A 26,126-nucleotide genomic window follows, 5' to 3' on the forward strand; every position below is an offset into this window, starting at 1 on the left:
AACCCAGGCCCCTTGCATTGGGAGCACATAGTCTTAACCACTGGACCACCAGGGAAGTCCCAGAGCCTATACACTTAACCCTCACACTGTATACAAAAATAATTAGAAGCTCTCACAGAATCTTCCTGAACCCAGTGAGCAGTCTTGCTTGAGTCCCACTTTGGGGGTCACAGCTCCAAAGCAGTTGTTGGAGGGGGGTGTGTCACAGTCACTGAGGAAACTTGTTAAAATGTAGTTGTTTGGGTTCTATAACCAGAGATTCTGACTTGGGTGCTCAGAGGCAAGGACCAGGAACCTGTATTTTAAGTGCCTCCATGTGATTCCAGTGCAGATGGCCCTCAGGACTTTTCTCTGGGAAACAGGGTTCAAAATAACATTTTTATTAGATATAATCTAAATCTCTAGATTATATCTTTTCTAAGGTGATATAGTACACTGTTTATATTACAAATTCAAATCAGCTTCAAACCTTCTTCCCTTAGTCATGTATGAGGCTGCTTGCTTCTACAAAGGGATTGTTACAGTAAGGAAAAATGAATTCATGCCAGAACTTCATGCTAATACCATATCAAACAGAGCAGTAAGGAGGGTCTTTGGTAATTAATCAGTTCCAGAGACAGAAACTCCTCAATCCCTAATTCTGTTCTATTAAGAATCCTGGTAGGTGAATGTTCCCATTTAAGACACAGAAACCTTTCAGGACAAAGATAGTATAAATGATCCTCCAAATTAGATCTACCACCTAAATACTTTGTTAGTAAGTTCACAAGATAATACCTGAATGATGTGATCACTTACTTTGTCCACACTCTATCTGGCATCAAGAAACAGATGACCAGTCTCCTCTAAGATCGTGAGAAATAGATCATTGCTAGTCCCATCATAAGGGAGGAGGGGGAGTATGTAACCTAGCAGAGTTTAACCAAAGTCATCTGTAACCAGAAGGTGATAACTAAGTCGAGGAGATAGCAGTTGAAAGTGGTAGAAGCCAGTCCACACGAGCATATTTAATGGTCAAGCAAATGGAACAGACAGTTTCACCAAGAAACATGCCCAGCAATGTCCTGGCCCCAAGGAACACCCAGGTCACAACAAATAGTAAGGAATTAAAAGCTCCACTTCTGGCAAACTAACTGCCATGACAAGGGTGCACTTGCCTTCTGTGAGGCGGTACGCAGCTCTGCCAAGCTGGTGGCGAGGTTCTTGGCACACTGGCTCAGTTGCATGGCTGCAGCCTGGTCGCTGACGGTGGGCACTGCAGCTTTGGCAGAGGACACCATCTTGCTTCCAGGCTGTAGAGAAAAACAGAAAGTCAGACAGCTCCTGAGCAGAAAGAGTCAGAGAAGAGAGACCCAGAGAGCAATGCCATCATATCAGTCACAACTTACTCTGCTCTAAAACAAGAAATACTAAAACTCTACCCCCAAATTTGCCACCCCAAATCAGATACTCTAGGGCAGGACACTCTAGGAATGTTGGAAACAAAAAGTATGCATCTTTGTGGGTAGGAAAATTGGGATGGTGGCTTGAAATTCTTATTTAGAAAAGATTTGAAAGAGATTTCTTATTTTTGAAAGAGATTTCTTTTATATATATTTCATATATAATATGAAACAAATGACCTCTCACATCTCAGAACCCAGGAAAGTTTCACCATGTGTGGGTGCTGTGTGCATGTACATATATTTTCAAAAATAAGATCATACTACTTATTCTGTTTTTCAATCTTCTTGTTCCGCATATTCTATTTTTTGATAGTTGTTATAATACTCCAGTGTATACATCTGTTATGACTTTTCAATCCTGTATTGAGTAGGTTTTCATATTTTCAAATATAATAAACAATAATGTGATAAACACTTCTATAGCTAAAATTTTGTACACATTTTAAAAAAAATAAATTCTACGAAATAAAGTTACCAGAGCAAAGAATATACATAATTTTATGGGTTTTGATATGTATGCTACACAACTGCTCTTAGCACAGCTATAACAATTTAAATGCTGGGTCATAAATATCAAGAGCATAGGAATATTATTAATATTTAAAGAATTCATGAGGCTTTATAAGAAAAATTAGCATGAATATACAAAAAGCATAAAGAGACAAGTTTACACAATAAAAACAAGTAACTGAAACATGACCAATGTTAAACACTGTGAAAACCACAGAAAGGCAAAGTCAAACAATAAAGCCTCTACCAAGCAAATTGGTAAGAACTTTTTAATGATTGCTTTCCCAACTTGGAAGAGATATATTAAAAAGTGTGCTCCATGCACTGCTAGCTGTACATTTAGATTCACTCATCCTTCTGGAAAGGCTATTTTATCACATATAAGAAGAAAGTTTAAGATGTAAACTTGAAAAAAAGTTTGAAACTTTTGGTCTGTTGATTCCATTTCTATTTATTTCTGACTCTGAACTTATTCTTATAAAAGTCTGATGCACAGCAGGATTAGAAGAACAAAAGAAGCAGGAAAAACAAGTGTAGGGACTGGCAGAGTAAGCCCTGGAACACATCCACACTGTACTATTCTAAGACCCTACAATCCTGCTGACTGTGGGACAAACATGACTGACTCCAGGCCCTCTAAACCACCTAGAGCAGAAGACAAACAACTTGTCTAAGCCATAATTCTCAATGTCCCAAGATAAAAATAAGCAGCTTGCAATCTGAGTTCTAGTAACCTACTCTGAGGAAACAATTTAGGAGGGGCACAAAGATTTGAGCACACGTTAAGTCTTTTTTATTTTTATCATATCACAGGTTGCTTATGATGGCAACCAACTGAAAACCACCTGTATGTCCAAAGACAGGAGAAAAGCTAGCCAACTGAGTATAGGAGATGAGAGGCTATGAATCAAAATCATCAATGTTCTTAATATAAATGTTAACAAGAAAAACATAGTTAACACACAGTGAATCCCCAGGGAATGCATACATACATAAATATGTTTATGTGTGAAGTTAAAATGTGAGGAAGCACAAGCTTTTCACGTTCTATGCTTGCATGTCAAAGCTAAGGCACTCAAAAAATTAACCAAATAGATGTATCAGTGGGTCCTATAAGTAGAGATTTGAATAGACAGGGATGAGGAAGAAACAGGCCTGACCAAATGGACTGTTTACAGGGTCCAAGTTGGCAAAGTGCTGAGAAATGTGAAAACAAAAAGTACAAAGGGAGTGTTCCCACAACTTAATAGTCATATTTTTTTTATTTAAAAAAAAATTGAACCTAGCCTCACTTAACAAAGACCAACAATACTTACTAATTCTACAACTGTCACAAGAAAGCATGACACCTTTGGAGATGTACTCACTGCTTCTTGTTTCCCTGGCCATGAATAGCAGTATGAGATATTCCAGAAACATGTTAGAGTGTTAGTCATTCAGTTGTGTCCAACTCTTTGTGACTCCATGGACTGTAGCTCACCAGACTTCTCTGTCCATGGAATTCTCCAGGCAAGAGTACTAGAGCGGGTAGCCATTCCCTTCTCCAAGGGATCTTCCTGACCCAGAGATCGAACCAGGGTCTCCTACATTGCAGGCAGATTCTTTACCATCTGAGCCACCAGGAAAACTCAATGAATAATGGCATGACATGTTCCAGAAATTAGTGAACCTAAAGCAATACCGAGTACTAGGCTGTTCTCAAAAAGTGGAACTGGTTACATGTCTTCCTTCAGAGAAGAGAAATATAAATAGAAAACTGGCTATTTCCCTATATAGCGGCATCTTGCTTTGCCAAGCTCCATCTCCCTCTCCAGGTCTGCTTACTATGAACACTTTGGTCTTGCTCTAGAATCTGTGAAGTCCTCTCCTAAAGGATAAAGGGAACCCCCTGCCCAGTGTGGGGTGGGGTGGGTTGTGGTTCTGGGAAAAAGCAGGGTGAATGTTGCTGCAGTACCTGGAGGAAGTTCTGGCTGGAGATGATGAGAGCCAGCTGGGCGCTCAGGTCTTCTGCTTGAGCTTGGCTCCCTCTGACCCCCTGGACCAGCTGAGGAATGTGATCGGCCACCGCCTGCAGGAAGAAAGGAAGATGAAAACTGAGCACATCCGGGATGGTGAATTACCAAAACAGCGTGCGGGGGCAAATGCCCCGAGTGATAATGTTCTGTAGGTGTGCTTTCACTCCTGGGGGTGCCTAGCCCAGACCCTGCACTCACTCAGCTGCAGCCAGCAGGGTCCCTGCCAACACTGAGTCCCAACACAGTGCCTGTGGGTAGGCTCCTCCTGCAAACGCTCTATGGACCCTGTGGTCCTCCAGGTCCCAACACACCCAGCACAAGATGATCCTCTGTAACTTGGCCTTAAAACCATTTCCCCAGTAGCAACTCACACCATCCTGACTCCTGAGGGTTGAAAGCCCTAGAATTAAAGACTCTCTCCAATTTACAGGTAAACTGGAGATTTATTCAGTGCCATGATGAGAAGAATGTGAGAGAAATACTCAACTAACAGCATACTTCAGCATGTCGATTTCTGACTTTGTGGTTATACTTTCTGTCCATCAACCTTCATGTTGCCATGGTTTCTCTTCCTGTGTTCTCATTTCTCAAATGGGGAAACCCACTGCCCAGGGTAGGGAAGGGAGCACCGCATCCTGTGGGGATAGCACTTGAAAGAGCCATCTCCCACCGTGCCGAGGAGATGATGGCCTTTCACTCAGAGTTCTCCCACACGGCCGTCTGTGCCCATGCCCCGTCTGACTAACCAGGCCCTCAGAGCTCACGGCGTAGTGGCCAGCACTCTAAGGGAGGGCCCAAGAGCAGCCCACCCTGGTGACATGTTCCTTCCAGGAGTCCATGCAGGCAAGAATCTAAAAAATAAAAAAAATTTCGAGGAGACTTTCCGTGGATCCTCTCCAGGAATCTGGTCCACTTTCCTTTCTGCATGGCATCCTGATAAACAGCAGTGCTCTCATCCCGACACAGTTACCCACAGGCTGAGTATCTTCAGTTTCCTCATAAAATGAAGAGGTGAGGGGTTTCATACTATTAACCTGGACACAAGTGGCATGTGCTCTCTGAGAAGGGAAATGCCATTCTGCTCTCCCTACTGGCGGCTGGTGCCAGACCCTGATAGGAAACCATCTCCCTCCACAGCAGGCGCCTGGCTCTCAGAAAAACCCCTTTGATATGCACAGTCCCAAGGCTAGGGTCCTCCTGTATTGCTGAGGCTTTTCTACCAGAGCAAACTTGCTCCCTAATGAGGGGCTGGGCTAGGAGACCCGGGATTCGGGACTTAGAGGGTCCTGGGTGGTCTCCCTGCAGAAGTAAAGCCATTTCTGAAGTAGAGGCACCAACACCCCTCACGCATGCATCACTTCAGAGGGGAGTTGAGAAAGGAGCGAGAGCTCATAAATCTAACATGTCCCTACACCCAGCTCCCACGGCGAACTGCAGACACTTGCGAGAGACTTGAGTGAGAAACGGTGCCAAGACGTGGGTGACAGCTATGCAATGAGAGTGTGCATCTGGCACTGCTCGGGGCTCTCCCGGGAGTCAACTGTGGGCCCTCAGAGAAGGCGGCAAAGGCGTGCCGCACCCTCGGCGGCACCGTGGCTTTGGCATGGAATCAGGGCCTGGTCTCAGAAGATTCATCAGGTAACCAGAGTAAGCCCCAGAGCACAGCAGCACTGAGCCGGGGCAGGATGAATAAATCCAAGACTGAAGGTAGAGGCCACTGTTCAAAGGGAGGAAGGCACTCGGGAAATTCGATGCCTCATTACTGCTTCAGAGCCCGAAAATGGCCTTGTTATCGATCGTCCTTGATTTGTGCTCACAAAAAGGAGGAAAAGAAACCAGACAAAGGAAAGACAACACTGGGAAAAACATTGTGCTTTCCTTCCAAGTTCAGGCCATCCATTTAATAGACAAAAGCCAGATGTGTGTATGTGTGTGTACACCTGAAACATGGGAGCCAGAACAAACTGGATTAGGGGCCTGGGTGATCGGTCCTAACTGAATTAGCCGGGCACCATGTGCTCTAATGCTATCAGGGTGTCCTGAAGCAGACCTGGCTCTCCGGTGGCCAGAGCCTCACCTTGCAGCTCTGCACCAGCTGCTGCTGGGCCGCAGGGTTCTTGTTGGACACGGCTGCGTTCTGGGAGGCGGCGATGGTCTGCGTGGCTGCAGCCGCAGCCTGCTTGGCTGCCACCTGGGGGAGGGGTGGCGGGACAGAGAGAGGCGGTGAGCCAGGGCTCTCGTGTGCAAACACACACACACACACACACACACACACACACACACTGACATACATTCTCTCCACTAAGGGGGGCACCGGACAGCTATAAGAAAGGGAGCGCCAGGCACAGACTCCACCCTTTCAGCACCATTGACATCCTAACCTAGCTGAGTCCTGATGTCTTCCTTTGGTTTGTGTTGCCTGGGGCAATTGAAAAAGAGAGGCTGGCTTGAGTGTCCAAGTTCCGGTGTTCATTTGTCTTTCTACAAAAGACAAGGGACAAGTCCCAAGACCACATGGAACTGGCAGCAGGAAGCCTAAATGTTTTAGGAAAAAGGCCTCACTCTCACATGAGGCGTGGGCTGCTCTCTGGGTCAAATGCCAGGCACAAACACTGGTGCTCCTGACGTGCCTGGGTTCAGAAAGGCCCAGGCCTTTCTGGGTCTGGCATACTTAATCATGTTGACTCGCCAGTCTCCTTCCATGGACAAGGAGGCCAGTTGTTTTCCGGAACCCAGAAAACTACACAGGTTGGGATTCCTCAACAGACAGGCAAGTTCTGGCCTCAAATCCTCCCAAATTGTATTCTAAGAGTCTCCTGTGTACATTTGTGAGATACATTTTCTAAAGAATTTGTGCCTACTACTTTTTTCCCCAAGAATAAATAAGCATTCTGAAAAATGACAAAAGTATTTATTATTCCCTTTCCTGCCTCTTTATTCCCATCTCCAGTCTTCAAAAGTGATTACTTTCTATTGAAGTCCTGAAAGAACATTACCTCCAACAAAATATTTACATTTTAGCTACACTTTTATGTTTTTTTCCGAACATGTACATCCCTTAATGTCAGGGGAAAACACAAAAACAAAAATCCTGGTTCTTCCTGAAAGAAAATTTAAATTTTATTCAAGAATGTTAAACTTTGAAAAGATCTTGGCTTTGTGCAAACATGACCCAAAGCAGTTTTTCAAACTGTGTCAATGGATCTAAACCACTGGACCTAAACGTACAGTGGCCCTAAACCATCTGTTCAAGTTGCTCATGGCACCTAATCCATTAAACTGCATCATCCATCTTGATTTAGCTTCCTTTGGATGGGCATTGCCTTATGAATTTGATTGTTCTTTCAATGGACTCTCTGCAAATCTAAAACCTAGCAAACCAAGCTCTTTACTCCTTACTGACCTCCAGTCGGTTGACGATTTTTTTCTTAATAGCATTCTGGGCCGCAGCATTGGTTGCCACCCGGAGACCTTCGGCAGCTTCTCTCAGCCTTTGCTGCTGGTCCTCATTCTCAGGGTTTGCTGCAGCCCCCTGTGAAGGTGAAAGCAAAGATGCCAGGAGGTCCAGGGGGAAATGTGCCAAAGACACTGAATGTATGCCTTCAATTGTACTTTTTCCTAGGAGTACAAGATATCTGGGAATGCTCTGAGCAGTATCTTTATGACAAAGATGTTTCCTCTCACATTAAAAAAAATATCTACCAGGGGATGGGATGCTTCAACAATGCACAGCTAAACAGGAGAAATCCAGTGGTAATGCTTAAGATCATAGCCTTCATCATCCATATCAATTACCTTGTGGTCAGAAACCCACGGTTTAAAAGATGTTAAGTCCCTCCAGCTCACATCTCTCGGGAAGAAGTGTATTTTAATTAGAGCGACAGACACACATCCCTGCTGAAAGATTCTCCTGTCCTGCTGCTCTGGCGAATGAGAACGGGCTAAGATCACAGTATAACACAGGGGCCCCGGTTGGGGGGAGGAGGGAGAGGAATGCTATTCAAAGTTCTATGAGGCAATGTTGTTCAAGAAAAGACCATATCTAGAAATTACATTTCCAGAGAGCCTGAGTTGGCAAATGTATTCAAGTAGAACTGGTACCCAATTGTACTAAAGTAACAAGAGAAATTGATGCCACTATCCTGGCATGGAAAGGGGAGGGTTCCATGCACTGCCAATGGCCATGCTTCCCTTGCGTAAGCTTTTTTATCATGTTGCTGTAGAAGTGTACGTGGATTTTACTTAGATGAGTAGGGTTTTGAAGAAGAGAAAGGCTAAAGATAATGTAGGGAGAAGATAATTTTACTGCATGATGAGTGCGTGTATAAGTCTTAGTCATTCAGTCATGTCCAACTCTTTGTGACCCCACGGACTGTAGCCTGCTAGGCGTGTCTGTCAATGGAATTCTCCAGGCAAGAATACTGGAGTGGGTAGCCATTCCCTTCTCCAGGGGATCTTCCTGGCACAGGGATTGAACCCTGGTCTCCTGCCTTGCAGGCAGATTCTTTACCATCTGAGCCACCAGGGAAGCCCCAACTCAACAAAAATGTAAAGCTTATCCAGTCTTTCATCTCCACCAGCAATAAAAGTATCAACTGAGATTCTTCTCACAGGGCCTGGATGTTTTGTGACCAGCACTGGATGTATGTAGATGAACGAGTTTCTTTCCACAAACATTTTCAGGCTATAATAATTGCTTGCAAGGCAGAAAGAAACACACTAATTACTGAAAATCAGTTTTTTGAACGTCTCCATTTCCCATAGCCAAGTTTACTAATTTGCAAAAATAGACTTCTCTGAACTACGGTATTTATAAGAAGTCATAGGAATTCACACTGAGTGGAACAGATCTAACACCCATGGCTGAGTTATTTTGGCAATCTTCTTGGATGGAATCTCCTATTCTTTCAAACTTGAAACCACTTTTAGTAGTCTTGATTTTGTGTTTCTAGCAACTAAAAATTGTATCCTTGCACTTCACATGTGAAAGGATGTTAGGGCTCCTTTTGCATTCTTCTGCTTTAATGAGAGTCATTTTTTCTGGTCACTGGGTATTTTTTATCAATGCCTCCAGTGGCACATCAGCCTTAACTGTGTGTTCAAGCAGCAGGAAAGTACCATTTCTGTACTTTATACTGACGTGGGTGTCTGGATCCTTCCTTAGCAATGTCTTTCATGATGAACATATATTAGATATGGGGTACTAATTTTGGCCTGCAATCTTAGTTACTAATGATCTATATTTTTTCTTCACATTAAATATATTCTTTGTAAGTCTAACTACCATATATTCTTTATCTTTCAACAAAATTCAGCAATTAAAATATTGCCATGACAACTTTTAACTAAAAGATTAAAATAACTTAGAAAAACACTCAACTTGCCCATCTAATATAAATAATCCAAAATAACAAATACTCTGGTAAGTTGGTATATGCAGTGAATGGGTCTGGGGACCACTACACATACAGAAACAAATGTGCATATTGGTCTTGGCTTAGTCCTGGTTATGTGATAACAGGCTTAACTTTCTCTTAGTTCTAATTTTCTCATCTGTAAAATAAAGGACTGACTAGACTTTTCACTCTGGAGGACAGCATGGCAACCCACTCCAGTATTCTTATCTGGAGCATTCCATGGACAGAAGCGCCTGGCAGGCTACAGTCCCTAGGGTTGGAAAGAGTTGAACATGACTGAAGCAACTTAGCACGCATGCAGACTTTTCCTTAAAGTTCTTCCCAGCCTAGCAAGTAATTTTTGTGAACATGAGGGTTTGCTTGAAATGGCTTTGTTTAAACTTAGAAAGAAGGGGGGGAAAGAAAACAAAACTAGTAACAATCTTAAAAAAAAAAAAAAACTTACTACAATCTAAAGGTCTAATGCATAATTTTGCTAAAAGGGATGGTTAGAAGCAGAGCTTCTTGGCAGAAAGAGGGATCAGAGCAGAGGAAGGAAGTTCAGACTCTGCCCCTCCTTGGGATTCTCTTCAGTCCTACCGAGGACATATCTCCAAGGACTCTCAGCCCCTAAGGTAATATAATGATGAGTTAGACAAGGAGGAAGGTCTACTGGATATCACTGCACGTCACAGACATCAAAAGTGAATGAACTTCACATACTTGGTTGAGATACACTACTATTCTGTTAGAAACCAAGGAAACAGGCTAAGCTGTGGGGGATGTTTTATGAACCTGAAAATGCATAGGAATACATTCAACATGTTACCTTGGGGATATGAAGTTGAAGGTGGTTTCTATTTTCTTATTCATATATCTACATTAATTTTATAAGGTATAAAATTATATAAGGTGATTATATATAAAATTATATATAAAGTAATTTGCTGAATTTTGCCTTTTTCAGATTCTTTTCCCATATAGGTTATTATAAAATATTGAGTATAGAGTTCCCCGTGCTATATAGTTGGTTCTTGTTTATCTATCTTATATATAATAATATGCATATATTAATCCCAAATTCCTAATTTCTCTCTTCCTCACACCCCCTTTGGTAGCCACAAGTTGGTCACTTATGCAAAATCTTGAAAGACGTTTAGCTGAGAAGTCAAATGGAGGGTAAAGTGACATTAAGGCTACAGGAAGAAAGCAGGTCAAAGTGAATTTACTGTGGAAAATCTCAACTTGATTCAATAAAGTCAATGGCAATGACTCAATGGGAAGAATACTTGCTAAGCAGGGACTCTGCTCTCTATGGCTGAGTCAATACCAGTGCCCTAAAGAGTTTCATTCATGTGCTGCATGACTTCCCTGTTTCCCACTTGAAGAAGGTTAAACATTACAAAGCCACATAGATTTTAAACAAACAAAAACACACACTCCATTAACCACTCTATCTTGAAGGTAACTTCCAGATTCTTACTTTCAATACGTTCACTTTGCAAGTGAATAAATCCAATGTACTACCTTTGCAGCCTCCACCATGCGAGCTGTGGAGTCAGCCAAGAGTTTAGCTGCTGCCAGGAGCTTCTTGGAATTCTCCATGTCGATTTCAGCTTCCGCGTCTGACCTCATGGCGTTGACGAGGTCTGAGGTGGCCTGGGCCAGGACCCGGGCCTGGCGCACCATTTCACCTAGAGGGTGGGACAGAGGATGCAGTCTGTGTGTCTGCCTCTTAAAGCTCAGGGGAAACCTCAGGGGCCAATACAGTCTCGTCTCTGTTCCTCTGGCAAAAAGGACAAAGAGAAATGAGCCTCCATGCTCCATTCCTAAGCAATGAAGCCAAGTTAGACCCAGAACCAAAAACATTCCCTGTGGCTGCCAGGCCTGTCTACCCCAAAGGCATCCAAGTTCAGTCTCTAACTGTGCGGGATATAGATGACATAAGTAACCTAAGAGGAACTTTTTATAAAGAGAAAGCAGGGAACAAGATTATGTGGATTTATTGTGTGCATTTATGCTTAGTAAATACTTACATAAAAAATATTATTTTCCTCACATCAAGAGTCTCTTACACAAAAGCCCCTATGATAAGCTCTTTGAGTAATGTGCGTTGAAAAAAAAATATTTTTTTTAATTTTGAGCCTGCCTGACATCAGATGAGTGGTATCACATAACCCACTCTATTTGTGTCACTTGGCTCTAACTCATAGAAAGCACAGACCCCAGTTTCATGCTCAGATGCTGAGATCTGCTTTGGCCCAGTCTCCCTATCAATTATTTCTTTGCTCACCCTTTCCTTCCCAGCATTGGTTTTGATCTTGTTATTAGGAATTGTGATTTTATTGAAATCTGTTTCAACTTCCTTTTGGAAGTGGAAGGGGTACCATCATAAACATTAAAAAGTAAAATGATTCAAATATGAGCAATATCCTCCTTTGGGTCGTTTGTGGGGAATCTTGAAGCACTGGCAGCAAGAAGGGGGAATGGGAAACTTCATGAAAATCAAAATGTGCTCGATTCAAGGTACCCTGGATTAGCTCCTGGGACAATGAAGGGACATTAGTGGAAAACTGCTGAAATCTGAATAATGTCTGTAGTTTAGAGAACTGTAATATACCAATGCTCATCTCCCAGTCCAGACCAATATCCTATAGGCTAGGGGAGATGTGAAAAACAGAGGAAACAGGGAACAGTAAAGGAAAAGTCTATTACTCCAGCAATTCTATAGATATAAAAAATATTCCACAATATGAAGTTTATTTAAATAAAAGAACCCCAAGAATCCAAATATGTGGAGTACTGCCACTTCTTAAATCACTTAAGAAAGATGGAGAAAAGCACAAGGTAGTTTTCTTTAAAAAAAAAAAAAAACAACAACAACAACTTGATTACTCTGTGCTGATGAATAAGTAGGAAAATAGACATCTTTCAAACTACTGGTGGGGTTGCAAATTGTGGAACCTTTCTGGAGAGAAATTTCAGACATGCTTAAAATTAAAAACGTACATACTTGGCCCAGAAATTCAAATGATGGGAACTTATCCTATATATACTCCCCAAAGTAAAGAGATATTTTTACAAGAATGATCACTATATTAATTTAGTCAAACAAACAAAAATTTGGAAATCACCATTAAAAAACAACTGGTTAAGTAAATTATGATGTATTCTTGAATAGAATACAATGCTCCCATTAGAAAGAATAGTGTATAGGTCAACAGGCAGAAACATTCTAACATATTCAGTGAAAAATGTTGCAAAAGAGTATATGTAATAGAGCTCCATTAATATGGAGAGAAAGATGTTATATACACACACACACCTATATCTAGGTAGGAAGACTGAACATTTCTGAACAGGTAAAACAGAAATTGGTAAGTGGAAGTTTCCAGAGATTTAGATGGGATAGTGATGGGCTGGGTCTGGGGAGACATAATTTTTAACTAATAGGCTGAAAAGGTTATTTATATGTGTGTGTGTGTGTAGGTCTGGGGAGACATAATTCTTAACTAATAGGCTGAAAAGGTTATTTATATGTGTGTGTGTGTGTGTGTGTGTGTGTGTAGTGATGTTTAACATCTTAGGGAAACTTTTCTGGTTGGGAAGAAACTGCCCCTCACAAAGCTGGCCAATAGACAGAGACAGGAAAGGGTCCAGCCAAGAGTATGGTGGCAAACTAACCAATCCAGAGACATCCTCCATCTGGCCCCTAACAGGTCCGGAGGCAATACATCTCTGCCTTCATCATCCCAGAGCCATGGACCAGGCAACCTGGGATCACACCTATCAGGGAAGAGCCAGCTGAAATTATTCAGAGGTGTCAAACCTAGGTTGTTCATCTCACTCCGTCTTGCTTTTTCTACAGAAATCCCAATAAAGGCAATGGCCTGAGCTCTCTCCTCAATCCTGTCTCTTGCCAGCTGGTCAGAACCTGATGCTTCCCTTGTGACCCTGTGTGACAAGCAGAAACGCCCTGACTGGGACCTCTGAGTATAATAGACTTCCAAGCCTCCTTCTTGCCTCTTCCTGTGGCTGCACCAACTTTACCATAGCTAACATGGACTTCTGGGAACAAAAGGTATATATTGTGCACCTAAATTATATATGTATATAATTTTGGTCCACAGTGTGTGTGTATATATATATATACATATATATATACATATATATATGTATATATATATGAAAGAAACTCTAGATGACATTAAGTCTCTCGGTGTTGCTTGGATGGGCAGATAAGGAGCCTTCTGTCTTTCCCAGCCTCAGAAGAAGGCTCTGACTGAGAGTGGTTAGCATTTGCCCTTTTACCAGGCGTCCAGGAAAGCATCATCTGACTTGCTCACAGTCAGCGCCATCAGGGAACCCCAAACCGCCTGGCCCACCCACAGCCCACAGCCCAGCCCCTCACCAGCGTCGCCCATGGAGCTGAAGATGCTCTCGGTGACACACATGATGGTGTCGGTGGCCTGGTCATAGCGACCGATGGGCTCGCCTCGGCTGGCGAACTGCCGTACGTGCTGCAGGAGATCGTGGAGGGCCTGGCTGACCACGCTGGCGGCTGCGCTGACCTGCTTCAGCAGCTCAGCGTCGTCGGTCGCCGCCTGGCAGGCGCGGACGCAGTTCTCTACTGAGCGATCCACGAGCTTCCCTGCTTCAATCAGCTGCTCCTGGCACACAGGGGAGCTGATGGTGGGGCTCACGACCTGAAGCGAGACGGGAGTGGGTCTTGGGCACCGCATCACAAGTCAGGTCTCCAGTGCCCACTAGCATTTCCGCCATGTCCGTCCATGCCCTGGGCCTCGGTTCCTTACTTAGAGGACCAGGGATTAGACTGAACCATCACTGGAGGTCTCACATACTCGACCTTTTCACTTTGTGATTTTTAGATGCCCACTAACTTTCACCTCCATTACTGCTCTATAACCACTGATACTACTGACTACTTCTATAGAGAGAAATTTCTGATATTTACCATTCACACCTCCTCCTCTTGGGAACCTCTGAACTGAGTCTTCCAAGATGAGATAAAGACTATGTAAAAGAATTATGATTTTTTCCCAGAGGATATATTTCTTGGAAGTCTGCTTCATGGTTGAGAGAGTAGAGGGGGTTGCATCAGCATCTGTGAAACTAGGCTGGTGAACAAGGAAAGCAGGAGGAGGGAGACCATCAATGATGCCTCCGACTGATGCTGCGAACCCTCTCCTAGGACGGGAAGTGCCGGGGTGAACCAGATGACAGATCCATGTGTGTGTGCTCAGTTGCTCAGTTGTGTCCGACTCTTTGTGATTCTGTGGCCTGGAACCCACCAGGCTCCTCTGTCCATCCATGGGATTTCCCAGGCAAGAAAACTGGAGTGGGTTGCCATTCCCTTCTCCAGGGGATCTTCCCGACCCGGGGATTGAATCCATGTCTCCTGCGCTGGCAGGAGGATTCTTTACTGCTGAGCTACGAGGGAAGCTCTTACAGATCTGTATAGTAGGCTGCATCGTCAGGAGGAGAAACTGACACCTACCACCTTCCGATGCATTATCTCAGCGAAGATACACGTGATTGAGTGGCAAGGGTGTCTGAAGTTAGACCAGCCTGAGTTGCAAGCCTAGTCTAGGCACTTACGATATCTGTGGCTGTAATCTAGTCAGTAACATCTAAGGGCCTCAGTTTCTGCTTCAGTAAACCAGGGGTGATGGAGCTTCATGAGATACTGTGTTATACAGAGTGTGTATATTCTAATGACAACCATGAACTACATCATTATCCCTCATTCTGATACTGTGCAGTGCAGAAAGGGCTCCCACTAACTCTGCAGATTATTACTGAACCCATGTATAATGCTATAACGGCACAATCCAAGAGCTCTTTGTGCACAGGGGTGAATAAGACATACTGAGAAGTCCGAAGGGGAGACACAGCAATTTACATGTAGAAATGGCAACTAGACACAGAAAAGTACCATTTCTTGAGGACTTGAGCAAGGAAAAAATTATTAAAGTGGAATTGGACAGCTTATGCTAAAATACTACCATTTTACCTAAAAGATACCTGAAGCAAGCTCTGAATCTTAGACAATTTTAACAAGCTCTGTCCCTGCTTCCTCTCAGTGACTGAGGGCGGATAAGAGCACGTGACACTCTGAAGAAAGGGCTGGGGTGCCCACCAGTTTACCTTGGCACACGCCACAAGCTGGGAGGTAGAGAGGGCACATTGGGTGGCAGCGGCGATCACCCTGTTCTGTAGAACCGTGTCCTCAGCCACTTGGGCAACATTCTTTGCCTTTAGTACCAACATGGCAGCAGCATTGGCAACAGCTTTAGCCAAACTCATTAAAACATCCTAAGAAAAGGGAAACAGAAAATAGTTATTTATATTTTCCTAATCATCCATCAGAGCCAGAAAATAAAGCGTGGTGTCCACTTAAATATTTTATTAAAATTCCATTTGACCTTTTTGCTTCAGTACTTTAGAATAACACTTTTTCCACTTATTTTACTGAAATGTCAAGTTAGTCTGAGAGCTAATTAAGGAAGGAGACTTAATCCTAATACTACAGTCTCCTGTACTATAAGTAGCATAGGTTTCAATCTAAAATAGGTTAATTTGAAGGAAGAGCTTTTATTTTAACCATTGATTCACATTTGTGCATTTAAACAACACTTAGAATCTTGACAACACCTCCTGAGTATGTGGTAGATCCAGCTGAAAATATATACTATGAGTGGTAGGAAGGATGAGATTCATGGCCCGCCATGTCATCATGCTCCACTGTGACTTGAAAATTTATCTTTCGGATTTCTACTTTGCACAAGGATCCAAGCTGTCATCAGAAATTCAGCCACATCTTGGCCTCCAGAGGGCAACGTTGAACATTCATGGACAGCACCTCCAGCTCAAGAGCTCATGAATTCTCTGAACCTAAGTTATTCTCAGTGTTCTGTAGCCTTCTAGATGGAGATTAATTATTATGAAAATGGAAAGGGAGCCTACATAAATAAACCAGCCTCAAGAAGACCTCACCAATGATGCAAAGCACTCTGAGCCTTTAAAGATTAGTTTATGTTGCAGGTCAACATAAAGGCTTTCTGCCTGCAGGCTGGAGAATCCCTTGATTCACCCCATCAGGTCTGCCACCATTCTGTGACCTGAAGAATCACCACTGCTACATTTAATGCACTTCTTGGCTTTTAATATTGAAGGTCATTTATTTGGTTTGGAAATGCCTTCCCAAACATATAGGCCAATTTTATTTGGAACCAACATATCAAGGCTTTCTCCCAGAGGAAATGTGGTCAGAAGTCTTTATTAATTCATCAGATAATGAAAAGCACTTTTGACTCTGAATGCAAAGGGCACCCACAGAGTCTTTATAACAAGATATTTTATGAGAAGATACACTGGAAAGAGTGGTCTGCCTGTACAATTTTATACAGAGCAAAGACTCTATGTTTGTTGTTGCTGCCACTCTTTTGTGACCCTATGAATTGTAGCTTGCCAGGCTCCTTTGTCCATGGGATTTCCCAGTCAAGAATACTGGAGTGCGTTGCCATTTCCTTCTCTAAGGGATCTTCCTGACCCAGGGTTTAAACCCATGTCTCCCGCATTGGCAGGAGGGTTCTTTACCACTGAGTCACTTGGAAAGCCCAAGACTATATATGTTATCCAGGCAAATCAGAAACCCATGAATCCACCAAGTAAGGAGATTTTAAAATGGACAATAACAAAGCAGTCTGAAAACGGCAGTTTGGTCCAGTCATTTTTAGGTCTCTGGTGTTTACTCGATGTCCAAGGAAAAGCCATAGCCAGTGGTGCTGAGAGGTGAAGAGGCCTTTGGGATCTGACTGGCACTCATCTGCCATATAACTTCTAGAAATTGATTCCAACACAGCCTGCAAAGTTACGGTTCTTGGCTCTCTATCTCAATGCTTAGTGAAAGCAAAATTTGAAAGTCACAAATTATTATCAAGATTTTTAAAAGCAGTCTTCCAAAATGCATCAAAGTATTCCTTCCCTCGAAAAGAATCCATCTTCTCACCCAGGGACCAAGATTTGGTCATGCAAACTCTTGATTGTTCTAAAAGGCTTTGTTAGACTGATTTAAAGAAATCCTGATCCTCCTACTAATTTTGTCCCCCCCACACACAAAAAATACAGTTAGAAAAAGAACATGATCCTATGGCTATAGTTGCTAACAAGGCCCTTGTCAAACTTTTCAACAAGACCACTATTATGCAGCTCATGTAGAATAAACCTTTGTTAACTCTGGGAACATGCAGTACATTGAAAACTCATGAAAAAGCTCCAAGATAGGATCTCAAGAACTGGAAAACCAAGAGAGCAAGAAATCCAATGTCAGTAAGCCAGGGGTTACCCACAACTGGAGGAGGCTGTAGGATCACCTTACTGCACTGGTGTTTACCTAGAGACCTTACAGAAATAGGAAATATTCAAGCCAGGTCTTTCCTGTTAAGAAAACCACCATGGGACACTATCCTGAACTTGAACCTGCTTCTCTAGCCCATCTGAACAGAAGCAGACATTTGGAGGTGGAGTTTATATTTACATGTGATGGAAACAGTTTGTCAAAGAATAAAGGGGAAAAATCTATTTTTTAAAAAACCCCAAAAAACCCACAAGGATATATGAGATGCTTTAAGGAAGAGCTGTGACTTCCCTCTCAACTTTTCCCAGACATTAGAAAATAAGCTGACTGCTTCAAGATAATTAAGCCGAGTAAACCAACGGATGAATTTCATAATTAAGCAATTTCTAAGTAGGTACCTACCTACAAAGAACTACTTGCTCTAATACAAAATCCACAGGACAACACATGTGTTTGGGGATCTAGACAAGGGGAAGTAAGGATGAGGACATAATTAGCTTGGCTTTAGCAGGTTGTATTTATGCGGTCTACAGTTAGTTCTGTTTACAGTTATTACTGGCCACGCTAGCACAGAAATGGCTTCCAGGAATACCCCTACCACCCATTCTGTGTCTCAGCCTCCCTGATCACATGAACATTCATGCACTGAATGTTCATGCCGAATGTTCATGCCTTAATGCAGGATCTGAGCGAGTCCTATGTTCCCAGCACCCCAGGAATGTGGAAAGTAGAGGAGAAGGGGCATGTTTAATGTACCACAACATATATGATCATATCTTAGAGTAACTGACACATCTTGAGGTGATGAAATCCAGTAGTTCTAGATAAAATAGTGAGCAAAATTGCCCCCCTTGAGGCAACTTGAATGCTAACAGAAAGCTGAATGATTTTATTCTGAATTCTACAGAAAATCCAAACACTGAACCTGACACAGGATTTAGAAAAGGGTACCTTCCTGAAAACCTGGGTTTGAACTGCAGCAGTTTAATGAGAATGTATTTGTATGTTACTTGTAAAATTAAGACTTAGGAGGAGGAGGAAGAGGAATGAAAGGCATCTGCCCATAAGTATGTGAGAAGAGGAGTTCGTCTGGCCTGAAGATCCCCAGCAGGAGGCCTCCCCACCCCATTTGCGGGGGCCGGGAATACAGGCAGACAAGTTGAGACCTTGTCTGAGCTGGCAGTGCATCCAGCCAGCTGCAGACAGTGGCAACAGCTGGTCCCCAGAGGATACGTCTTTGGTATTGGAAAAAAAAGGGGAGGGGGGTGACAAAAAGGACTTCTCTGCCACACTTGCGGTTTTGAATATGACACAGACATATTCAAAGCTCTCAACACAAAGGAATGATTGTGCTATGTGGGAGCAGAGTGTATGGAAGTGCATGTGTTTTCACTCTTACATGCAGACTCAAGGATGATGCAATTCAAAACTGCCCCAAATAGATAAAACAACACTGGCCATGAGTGGATAACTGTAGAGTTGGGTGGTTGATATAAGGATGATTGTGACATTATTCCCTCCATGTCTGAATTAAAGTTAGCAGCATGCTGACTAGTAAGAACAGCTAAGCAGATGTTTCAATGTGGTGATATACGGTGTAAGTGAATTGAGCTTTTCAATTAAAAATTTTTTTTGTTAACACATAAAAGATCACACTCTAAGATAATCCACCTTCACCTTTCTCTTGTCAGTTCAAGGAAGACCCAGTTTTTCATTACCTTCTCCCTACCATCACTTAGGTTCCAAGATTATGCACTGCAAATATCTTACCTGGAATCGCTCATCAGTCTCATTCTCTCCGATCTGCCGCAGAAGATCCCCGCTGGCTTGTCCGATGCTTCCAGCGGCAGTCAAAACTGTCTGTCGAGGCTACAAACACAGAGCACATCTTAGTGGGAAAGAGAAGGCACTGCCTCCCCAGCACCATCAGACATGGCAGTACGGGAAGAAGAATCCTACAGGATGGCCTCCTCCTGCACCCCATGAAACTCTGGAACAGTCTGCCAGACAGGAGACACATACGTCCTTGTAGAATCCATGCAAGGAACTGGCTGATGGCTCAAAACCAGCAATGTCTGAATAGATCTGAAACAATCAATTAACAAGCCTCATTCAATTGGTAGGAAATTAGGGTACAGACTTGCATTCCCTTTACACGTGTATTTGTCATGTGTGTGTTAGTTTCTGAGGTTACATCTAATCAAGTAGTCTTGGGTGGGGGAAGGGAGGCTTCCTTCTAAGAGCTTGTTGTTGTTCAGTCACTCAGTATATCCAACTCTGTGACCCCATGGACTGCAGCATGCCAGGCTTCCCTGTCCCTCACCATCTCCCAGAGTTTGCCCAAGTTCACGTCCATTGCATCGGTGATGCCATCCAGCCATCTCATCCTTTGACACCTTCTTCTCCTTCTGCCCTCAATCTTTCCTAGCATCAGGGACCACTTTTCCAATGAGTTGGCTGTTCACATCAGATGACCAAAATACTGGAGCTTTTGCTTCAGCATCAGTCCTTCCAACAAGTATTCAGGGTTGATCTCCCTTAAGATTGACAGGCTTGATCTCCTTGCTCTCCAGGAGATCTTCAGGAATCTTCTCCAGCACCACAGTTGGAAAGCATCAATTCTTTGGTGCTCTGCCTTCTTTATAGTCCAGCTTTCACAACCGCATGTGACCACTAGGAAGACCACAGTCTGAACTATGTGGACCTTTGTTAGCAGAGTAATGCTTAACCAGTATCAAAGGTTGCACCATAGCTTCTGCACCCAGTTCAGCAGCCCCTAACCCTGCAGTGTGGTAACGTGAGCCACTGGGATGGAAGGGTCAGCTAGGGAAGCAAGAGTCCCATGGGTCTCAAAGGCTGCATCTACCTCATCAGAGCTTGAGTGACTTTGGGGGAGAATGGATCCATGTATATAGATGGCTGAGTCCCCTCACTGTCCACTGGAAACTACCACAACATTGTTAATCGTCTATACTCCAACACAAAAAAAAAGTTTAAAAAAAGAATCTTGAGTGACTGCTCACCCCATAGCTCACCTCTCCAGAAGTTGGCTGCACAGCTTTCAGCAAATCTGACACGGCCCCGGCAAGGGTCCTTGCAGCTCTGAGCAGGTCCTCCCCGCTGCCCACCTCATCATCCATGAGAGCCGCCAGCAGCTTCACGCCCTTGGACATCTCCGTCAGGTTAGAAGAAATGGTGGTGATGGCGCATCCCACGGCACTGTAGTCAGTGTCTGCAGGATCACCTGGGACAGAGAAGGACTGACACCATCAAAGAAGGGCAGTGAAGGCTGCGGAGAGTCCAGGGTAACATGAGACAGATGGTGACACTGGCAGCAGACCCTGCCTCCTTGCGCCATCCTGCAAGAGTCAGATGACTCATCTCTTCTTCCCATCTCCAAGGCTGCTCTTCACGAGGTCCTTTCACCCCGAGGTCTCATACTTTGAGATTCTGAGCATGAGCACCTTTAAAACTAGCATCTCATGGTCCTTTTCAGAAGGCCCAAGGTCAGCAGCTTGGAGAGGTCAACTCTGTCCCTGAAACACTGCAATGCTGCTTGGTGATACCAAGATCATCCCTGGCGCTCACGTGACAATGCAAGGCTGAGAGCCGTGCAATCCAGAGAAGACCACGGCTAGACAAGATGGAGGAAGGCACCTGTGACAGCTAGTCATACAAAACCATGTTGAGACTGTAAGCTCTCAGAAGGCAGGAACTGGCCTCAGGAAACTTTGAAGTATGTCCAGCAGCTTGATGGACAGTGAGCTGAGTAAGGGCTTTTCACTGAGGGTGCATGATACAGTCACAAAGGCAAGAGAGGGTCCCCGCATTTCTCCTGGGTCAGGGGGAGAAAATGCCTGAAGCATTGTGAATGCCTAAAAATAGACTCTTCTCTCAGAATAGGAAAAATCTGTTGCTTCAATCAAAGAATAAGAACTTGTCTCTTTTTTTTTTTTTTTTTGAACAAAACCACAATACACCACAAATCCCTCAGGGACTCACCGGCTGTGAGGTTAACAACTGATGCGGTTCCAGCTGTGATGGCATCAACTTGAGAGTGGATTTCGTGTTTGGATTCATCCACTTTATTCTGAACCCACACCCTAGATGCCTGCAAAACCAGATAACTGCATGACACAATCGCTGCGCAGGGTTACCCAGGAAACCAGAGAAGCCATGCCATAAAATGAGACCAGCATTCTGACCACACTCCTCTCACTGGGCCAGCACCCATGAGGCCCTTACATCATCTTTAACAATGTCCTTAACAGGTCTCTTGCTCATTCATTCATGCCACATGGAATGAAAGTTCTCAATGCTTCTTACTCGGGTTATCTTTTCTTTAAGATCTTGGAGACAAAAACTTTCTGTGGTTTTACATAGATAAATTCAGTTTAAAAAAATGGAGATAATTAGTATCTTATAATAATACTGCACAGAGGCACCAAAGTGCATGCTCAATTCTGTCTGACTCCTTCTGACCCCAAGGTCTATAGCCCTCCAGGATCCACTGTCCATGGGATTTCCCAGGCAAGAAGATTGGAGTGGGTTGCCACTTCCTACTCAATGGGATCTTTCCAACTCAGGGATTGAACCTGTATCTCCTGTGTCTACTGCATCTGGCAGGCAAATTTTTAGATTTGCTGGAAATGCAAATTCTCCAGCCCCACCCCATCTTCATTTGTTTAGAGAATGGAGAATTAGAGTGTTTTAGTTGAGAGTGTTCTCTCAGCATTGCAACTGTCTTTTATGACATGAATATCATGTTGATGTGCACCTTTCTCGGTAGCATTTTGAGGAGTGGTCTTCAAGACCCCTGCTCTGGATCCATAATATGTGATGTGACATTGAGCAAACTTCACCCAGTTCCTGTGCCTAAATTTCTTCTGCTATAGAAACTCAGTGGTCTTTTGAAACCTTTCTAGTTCTTATACTTTATGCTCATATGACTCTTAGCACATTCTGCTTTTGGCCATTTCTGGTCTTAACCAATAAATGAGCGCTTACACCACTGGCAGTGGTGATCCCATGGTAATAGACGGTTCTGGTCTCCCTCCCCAAATATTCCCAAAATATTAATCTTGATTCAGAGTATGTCTAGCACTAAGATACCTTGTATATTAATTCTTCGAAAATTTGTGAAGCAAGAATATTAAGTCCAGCTATTTAAAAACTCCCTCTCCCAACTGTGCTGGATACGGAAGGCTGCCATATGTATTTTTAATCTCAAGTTCCCGAAAGCAAAATACTTAATAACTTCAGAGTCTTGACAGAAACAGCCCTGAGGATGCTGCACCCTTCAGGTTTACAAGTACACAAATGAAAACCACACTGAGCCGAGAGAACTTGGAGGCAGCTGTCCTGGCTGGATGAGATGAGGCTACAAATTGTGTCTTGGTTCTGCCCCTATGATACCAGGCAGTACTACAGCTGTGGTTTCCAACCCTGGCTGCATACGAGAATCACAAAGAGAGATGAAACACCATGGAAACCCAGGCCCCACCTCCAGCAATACTGATCTGCTTGGTCTGACCTGAGCCCTAGGCTTTGTCCTTTAAGCCCTTCAGGTGATTCTAATGTGCAAAGCAGGACAGAGAATGACAATGCTAGCCAGTGCTTGGCAAACTTCCCTGTGTACACAAAACAGCTGGGAACTAAAATGTAGATTCTGATTCAGAAGGGTGGGTAGGGCCTAAGATTCTGTACCTCTCACAAGATCCTAGGTGCTGCCAATGCTGCTGGCCTGGGGATCACAATTTAAACAGCAAGGGACTTGATGATTTCATGCAATGGCAGCTACGGGAAGGCAGTTAATCGCTCTGCCTCATTGAAAAGTTCAGTAGTAGGAACCCAGCAGTTCACAAAGCACAGTTCCCAGACAGGCAGTAGCACCTGAGAACTTGCTGGAAATGCAAATTCTCCGGCCCCACCCCCAGACCAACTGAGTCAGAAAAAATGGGGGAGGGGCGCAGCAGTCTGTTTTAGCAAGCCTCTGGGTGACTCTGAGAGTGTGAGAACCACTGGTATTAACAACAAATCCAGCTAATAGTCACTGGGCTTGCACGGTGTTAGGTCTGGGGCTCAGAACTTTGTGAAGTGAAAGTGCAAGTCGCTCAGCTGTGTCCGACTTTTTGTGACCCCATGGACTATACAGTGCATGGAATTCCCCAGGCCAGAAAATTAGAGTGAGTAGCTGCTCCCTTCTCCAGGGGATCTTTCCAACCCAGGGATCGAATCCAGGTCTCCCACATTGCAGCAGATTCTTTACCAGCTGAGCCACAAGGGAAGCCCGCACACAAAGGAAGCACTTTGTATGTGGTTGTATTGTCAACCCTTCACAACAGCCCTTCTCAGGGATAACAAAGTGGACCTTAGAGAGAGTAAGCTGCCCAGAATGACACAGTCACTGAGCCGTGGGGCTGGAATTTGGGCCCCACTTGAGTCTAAGTTCTTAGCCTAAAGGGGTACTGCCAATAGCCCGTAGCATTTCATGATTCTTTTTTCCTGTGCTAAGTGCTAAGTTGCTTCAGTCATGACCAGCTCTTGGTGACCCTATGGACTATAGCCCTCCAGGCTCCTCTGTCCATGGGATTCTCCAGGCAAGAATACTGGAGTGGGGATCTTCCCAACCCAGGGATCAAATCAATATTTTTTATGTCTCCTGCATTGCAGGTGGGTTCTTTACCACTAGTACCCTCTCCCTTGGGTACAGCTTAAAGACAGGGACTCCATCTCTAAAAAAAACTAAGGATTGGCACCTCACCCAGCTGGAGACAGAGATTCACCTCACTGAAACCAGCCAGAGTGCAGAATTCCATTTTCTGTGAGGGCAGAGACATCAAATAAAAATGCTGAACTTCCGTGGTGGTCTAGTGGCTAAGACTCCATGCTCCCAAGGCTGGGGACCCAGGTTTAATCCCTGGTCAGGGAAACAGATCCCACAGGCCACAACTAAAGATCCCATGTGCTGCAACTAAGACTGGCACAGACAAATAAATATTTTAAAAAAGAAAATATTCTCAAAACAAAAACAAAAAAACAGTGCTGAACGACCCTCACCATATCCTGGCCAAGAGGTGGCAGGGAGTCGAGCTCGCTGAGGTCGTCCTGGGCCTGCTGGATAGCATGCATACTCGTGTTGATGGTCCCCATGAGGGCCTGCTGGGCTGAGGTCTGCAAAGGTAGGTAACACAGGGGTCACACCATGCTCCTGGCCTGGCAACAGAGCCTCTGTGTAAGCAAGGAAATTGGACCTGGGATCAAGACACAGCAGTCCAGAGTACCACTCAACAAACTGCCTGAACCACCTCCTATTTCAACTGGGGCTGGAAATAGGTATTGTACTACATGAATAGAATACTAAATAGGGGTGTTTGCAATAGAGTGATTATAATCAGCAGAGTGTAGAGAGCATAATTAGCTGACAAGAAGGCTCAGAAAGAGTTCCCTGCTGGGAGCTCAGGGGACCCAACCCTTGAGTATTCAGAAAAGAAGTTCCCCTGCACAGGAATCATGTGGGTGTTACATCTGAATTCTTGGTAAGTAAATAAAGATTTCACCCAAACCTACAATACAGTCATCATGCTTCTTCAGTCAAATCACTTCTGGGCTTTCAGGCTCTTCTGCTTTCAAAAAGTTCTTGTCCCAAAGCACGAGATTCCAGGGAGGTCCCAGTCAGGCAGATGAGCACAGTGCAGGAAACCAATGATGTGCTCAGGGGATGTGTGGAGTGGAACAGACTTGGTCTACTTCTGAGCCTCTCTGAGGGGTACTGGGCTAATGGGCAAGTGGGGGAGCAGGGTCTTAGCCCTCACTCACAAACCACGTGGAGAGGCCACTGGCTCTTGTCCAGCCCTCGAGGACACCTGTAGTCCTAGACAGAGCACTGCCAGAGCCACCCATTTAAAAGAAAACACACTGGGAATTGGGTATTTGGGACTGCCCAGCTGAAGATCCAGGGTGCAGACAGGAAGTAACAAGAGTGGGGATAACACACACAACCCATCACCAGGCTGGTATTGCTCCCTGGGCACCAGGGGCAGCCTGGTGACGGGCAGGGCAAGGCCCCTGGGAGCCTCACCAGTGGGGGCATGTGGCCGCGGTGCATCTGCCCAACCATGACCTGCTGCTGTGGGGAGGGCATGCTGCCAACGTTGAAGGTCTCAGGCCCGCTGGAGCCGGAGCGCATCACAGCAGGCAGCGCCACCGAACCATGCTCCACCTTCCCGGTGCGATTGAACTGCTGCTGCAAGATGGTGGACCTGCGGGGACAGACGCTGTGGTCACTGCAAGCTGGCCGCTCACGGGGAGCGTCACGTCACCTGATACCACAGGTGTCAGCAGTCCTCGTGCTTCATGCTACGACAACCAATTTAAAAGA

At 44.3% G+C, this 26,126-nt stretch overlaps 1 protein-coding gene across 8 annotated transcripts in view; it reads right to left on the minus strand.

Annotated features, from left to right (window-relative positions):
• The window catches only part of TLN2 (talin 2), a 481,890-nt gene that overhangs the window by 128,265 nt on the left and 327,499 nt on the right, over positions 1-26,126 (minus strand). For all 8 annotated transcript variants that reach the window (XM_070469184.1, XM_070469188.1, XM_070469186.1 and 5 more), the window contains 12 exons: positions 25,827-26,007; positions 24,806-24,919; positions 21,749-21,857; positions 20,782-20,990; positions 19,517-19,615; positions 15,535-15,702; positions 13,778-14,072; positions 10,894-11,060; positions 7,374-7,502; positions 6,048-6,161; positions 3,910-4,023; positions 1,158-1,292 (listed from right to left, as the gene is read on the minus strand). In XM_070469184.1, the coding sequence (XP_070325285.1) occupies positions 1,158-1,292; positions 3,910-4,023; positions 6,048-6,161; positions 7,374-7,502; positions 10,894-11,060; positions 13,778-14,072; positions 15,535-15,702; positions 19,517-19,615; positions 20,782-20,990; positions 21,749-21,857; positions 24,806-24,919; positions 25,827-26,007 (1,834 nt within the window). The remainder of the gene's footprint in view (positions 1-1,157; positions 1,293-3,909; positions 4,024-6,047; positions 6,162-7,373; positions 7,503-10,893; positions 11,061-13,777; positions 14,073-15,534; positions 15,703-19,516; positions 19,616-20,781; positions 20,991-21,748; positions 21,858-24,805; positions 24,920-25,826; positions 26,008-26,126) is intronic.

The sequence above is a fragment of the Odocoileus virginianus genome, chromosome 6, assembly GCF_023699985.2.
Source record: "Odocoileus virginianus isolate 20LAN1187 ecotype Illinois chromosome 6, Ovbor_1.2, whole genome shotgun sequence".
Taxonomy (NCBI): Eukaryota; Metazoa; Chordata; class Mammalia; order Artiodactyla; family Cervidae; genus Odocoileus; species Odocoileus virginianus.